General features: G+C 43.3%; 1 protein-coding gene across 1 annotated transcript in view; it reads left to right on the top strand.

Annotated features, from left to right (window-relative positions):
• Positions 1-4,078, top strand: part of LOC106107782 (E3 ubiquitin-protein ligase UBR4) — a 34,224-nt gene that overhangs the window by 12,687 nt on the left and 17,459 nt on the right. The window contains exons 28-41 of the mRNA XM_013288785.1: positions 89-98; positions 196-248; positions 352-490; positions 912-1,070; positions 1,371-1,519; positions 1,619-1,725; positions 2,109-2,323; positions 2,405-2,559; positions 2,663-2,875; positions 2,974-3,138; positions 3,245-3,439; positions 3,532-3,716; positions 3,793-3,954; positions 4,038-4,070. Coding sequence (XP_013144239.1) covers positions 89-98; positions 196-248; positions 352-490; positions 912-1,070; positions 1,371-1,519; positions 1,619-1,725; positions 2,109-2,323; positions 2,405-2,559; positions 2,663-2,875; positions 2,974-3,138; positions 3,245-3,439; positions 3,532-3,716; positions 3,793-3,954; positions 4,038-4,070 — 1,940 coding nt within the window. The remainder of the gene's footprint in view (positions 1-88; positions 99-195; positions 249-351; positions 491-911; positions 1,071-1,370; positions 1,520-1,618; positions 1,726-2,108; positions 2,324-2,404; positions 2,560-2,662; positions 2,876-2,973; positions 3,139-3,244; positions 3,440-3,531; positions 3,717-3,792; positions 3,955-4,037; positions 4,071-4,078) is intronic.

Genomic DNA, 4,078 nt, shown 5'->3' with positions numbered 1-4,078 from the left:
AAAAAAAACATTGGAAATAGTCTATATTTTCTTTCATACTGTTTTCCACATCTATGCCAAATTTTATCGAGATTCCTTAAGTAGTTAGGCTACAAACTGTAACAAATGTCCATCCATCCATCCAAACCTCCCCATTTACAATATTACTAAGATTACAAATATTCATTTCATTCTATAATTCTATGTTTATTGCAGATCTCCAGCACCACGAGCCCAATCGGATACAGCTCAACAATCGGCAAACTCAGGTAGGTGTTTTATCACAATAATTTTCCCATCAGTATTAAAAATATTGTTCACAAAATTATTGTTTCGATTAATCATTTTTTGTAATATTGTGCTATGTAACAGAGAGCTGCAGCTGGTCTGACGGCAGCAAGGAGAGCGCGGGCGCGGCGGTGGCGGAGGCCGCGCCGGCGCAGCTCGCCGACGCCGTCAACGACAACGCCACGCTGCTCTCCGCGCTCTGCAAACACATCGTCACACATTGGTCAGATCATTTGTTATATTATTTCATTAATAGTTATTTAACTCAAGTTAACGCCTTTTCCAATAATTAGAAAAAAAGAAACAAATAACAAGGTTGAAAGAAAATGTTATTTGTTTGATGTAAAACATTTTTATGTATCATAAGGTGACAAGTGACATGTGAGCAAACAGTCCCAAAGTAGCCGAAAATGTGAAATAACTGCACCATTCGCAGATCTGTTGCGTACCTCTTATCGACCGAGGAGAGGATTATAAGAAAGATTCTCTTTCCAGTACACCCCATCCTCCGTTGAATACGCTTACTTGCCTTTCCTTATAGTGAAAGGATGTGTAAAGCAAGTGGACTAGAATTTGGTCTCCTGTGCTGTATAAAGATTATGAAATGATATATTCTCGCTATATCAAGTGTCTTTGATCGGTAGCGAGGAGGTGAGCGAGCGCGTGCTGTGCGCGCTGGTGGGCGTGTGCGGCGAGGGCTGCGCGCCCGTGCTCCTGCGCGAGCTGTGCCGGCTGGCGGACGCGCACGCCGGCGCCGACCACCGCCTGCTCTTCCCCGCAGCCGTCGGCTGGCTCGCGGCCTGGTCCGTATCAAAATATACTTATACTAATATTATAAAGAGAAAATTTGTATTTTTGTATGTATTGAAATAACTCAAAACCTACTGTGCCGATTTTGAAAATTCTTTTACAGTTAGAAATTTATTTAAGCTCATACACAATAATGTGAAATATGATGCGATGTAGCGCTTTGCAAGTTTTTGTACTAGAAACCTCTGGAAACCTCTGGTAGACTGAACTTTGAAGTGTATCAACATTATTTTTTCTCTTCTTCTAAATATAAATAATAAAATCGTTACACGTCCTTTTGTTTTTTTTTGCAGCGTGGACAACCTCAGCAACTCCGATGTACTTGAAAAGCTGGAGGAAGGACAGATCGAAGGCGCCGTCGCTTCACAGATCGAATCTGCGTGCGTTTTATTGTCGTATCTCGCAGACGCTCTTCATGCTATCAACACGTCGCCACCACAAGGTAGCAAAAGTTTTAACGTTCAACTTTGAAGTAAATACATCACACTGTAGTGTCAAAAAAATGGTAGAATTTATGAATTTTTGAATATTTTTTTCGTAGCTTGGCGTTCTGTAAGTCCTTCGTGGGAATCACCCTATGACGTAGGTTTCGACTTGGAATATCCAGACGAGCAAAATGATGAGGAAGACACCAGCGCCGACGATTCAGTAAGTGTTGCTTGCACGTAACTCATCCTGCGTCAAGGTAACCATTTAGCTTGTACCCTTTTGATAAAGCACGTTTATTAATTAAATTTTGATGAAAATTTTAACATAATTGTTATTAATTAAATTAAAATTAAAAATTCTTTATTGATTCAAAACAGTTTTGTACAGTTCGTGGAACTCTGTCTCCTGAGCTAGTAATAATTGTGTTTCAGGAGGCAGGGCCTTTTTTATAACGATTTTTTGCGCAATTTAAAATGTTATGTGTGTACATCACACGTGTCTTTGAGTTTTTTTTTTTTTTTTCAACAAAATCATCATCATTAACCACTCGAGTTACTCATAGATGTTGTTTTTGTTGATAAATAAAGTGAGTTACGGTACAGGACGAGGACGCGATGTTGCAGTACAAGCTGTGCACGTTCACGGTGACGCAGCGCGAGTTCATGAACCAGCACTGGTACCACTGCCACACCTGCAAGATGGTGGACGGCGTCGGCGTGTGCACTGTTTGCGCGCGCGTCTGCCACCGCGGGCATGACGTATCCTACGCCAAGTTCGGCAACTTCTTCTGCGACTGCGGCGCCAAGCCAGATTCCAGGTCAGTGACCCTACATGTATACTTATGTCTATACCTCTACTTTTCTTTTTCCTTATCTTTAAATGTTTTGTTATTGTACAGCTGTCAAGCGCTGGTAAAGAGGTCAGTGACTCTAGGCGGTAACCGGTCAGACGACAGTCCGCCCGCTTCCTCGCTGCGACGTCTGCCCTCCAGCCCCACACCGCCTGCCTACCTCGCCCCCTCCCGCCGCCCTGCACTAGCGGCTAACATACAAGGTACCTTCCTCAGAAATACATAATTGTTCATACAAAATCTAACAAATGCTAAAGGTTATTATAGTCTATTTAGAGTCGAATTTAACCAAGTGTTGTAATGCAGGTTGTCGTTCATACTTGGTGTCGTACGGTGCGTGGGGTACGTGCATGGACCGCGTGAAGAAGCTACTAGGCGTGCTGGCGGGGCCGGTGCGCGCGGCGTGCGAGCGCGGCGCGGCGGTGGGCGCGCACGGCCGGGCGCAGCGCGCGCTCGCACAGCTGCACCTCGGCGTTAAGCGCTTCGTGCACACAGATACACTTATGCTGCCTACACTTGGTAAATCATACATTCTTACACCTTTCAAATTGAAATTAAACACAGGACTGTTATTTATACCGATGAAATGGTTTTATATCTATTTGTGTGCTTTTCAGGTTCACAAGAAGGCGCATTCGAGAACGTCCGTATGACGTACACAGGCGAGAACGGGCAGACGATCCGTCAATTAATGTCTGCGCACAAGTTGCGCCGCGTGGCTATGTGCTGTCTAGCCTCGCCGCACGGCCGCCGGCAGCACCTCGCTGTATCACATGAAAAAGGTATTCATTTTGCTATATTAGCCATAAAAATCGAGACCATGTTAAGAAATTCGAAGCTAAAATACTTTCATAACAGTCATTTTTAAAATTAAATTTCTTTTTACAGGAAAAATCACCGTCCTACAACTGTCTGCATTGCTTAAGCAAGCGGATTCATCAAAACACAAGCTGACGTTGACCCGGCTATCGTCGGCACCGATACCGTTCACCGTCCTCAGCCTGAGCGGCAACGCCTGGAACGAGGACCTGCTCGCTGTATGCGGCCTTAAGGAGTGCCACGTGCTTACCTTTAACAGCGGAGGTAAATTTTTAGTTTAAAAACGGTTTAATATAATTTAATGTATTGGGAAAATGAAAGTTGTAAGTTTAACTTTACAAATACTATTGTTTTAGGTGCAGTAGCCGATCATCTAGTATTGAACACCGGCTTAGAAGGAAACAACTATGTAATCAAAGCTATTTGGTTGCCTGGATCACAGACACAACTTGCACTTGTGACATCCGATTTCGTCAAGATCTTCGATCTCAGTAAGGACCTGAATAATCCAATGCACCATTTCTTAGTGCCAAGTGGAAAGGTAAATGCATATTAAAATATTGAATCTGTTGAATATTTTCCTATTCTATGTGAGATTGCCATGATGAAAATTACAGGTGCGCGATGTAACTTTTGTGAATCAAGAAGACGTAATGCACATGCTTTGTATGAGCTCCGCCGGACATATTTACTGGCAGCCGATGAGCGAGGAGTCGCGCGCCACGCTCGGCACATTCTACGTCACTAACACCCTCGAAGTACTTCATCCGGAAATACAGGTAAAGTTTTATTACGTCACATGAAAATTACGTCATTATTTAGCACGATTAACTAATACTCGATTATGCAATTATTTACACAGGATGTAGCAGGCTTAGTTGGTGGCGGAGGTGTTTCCATTTA

The sequence above is a fragment of the Papilio polytes genome, unplaced genomic scaffold, assembly GCF_000836215.1.
Source record: "Papilio polytes unplaced genomic scaffold, Ppol_1.0 DF821845.1, whole genome shotgun sequence".
NCBI lineage: Eukaryota > Metazoa > Arthropoda > Insecta > Lepidoptera > Papilionidae > Papilio > Papilio polytes.
The sequence above is the reverse complement of the archived record's forward strand: the minus strand, read 5'-3'. Positions and strand labels throughout refer to the sequence as shown.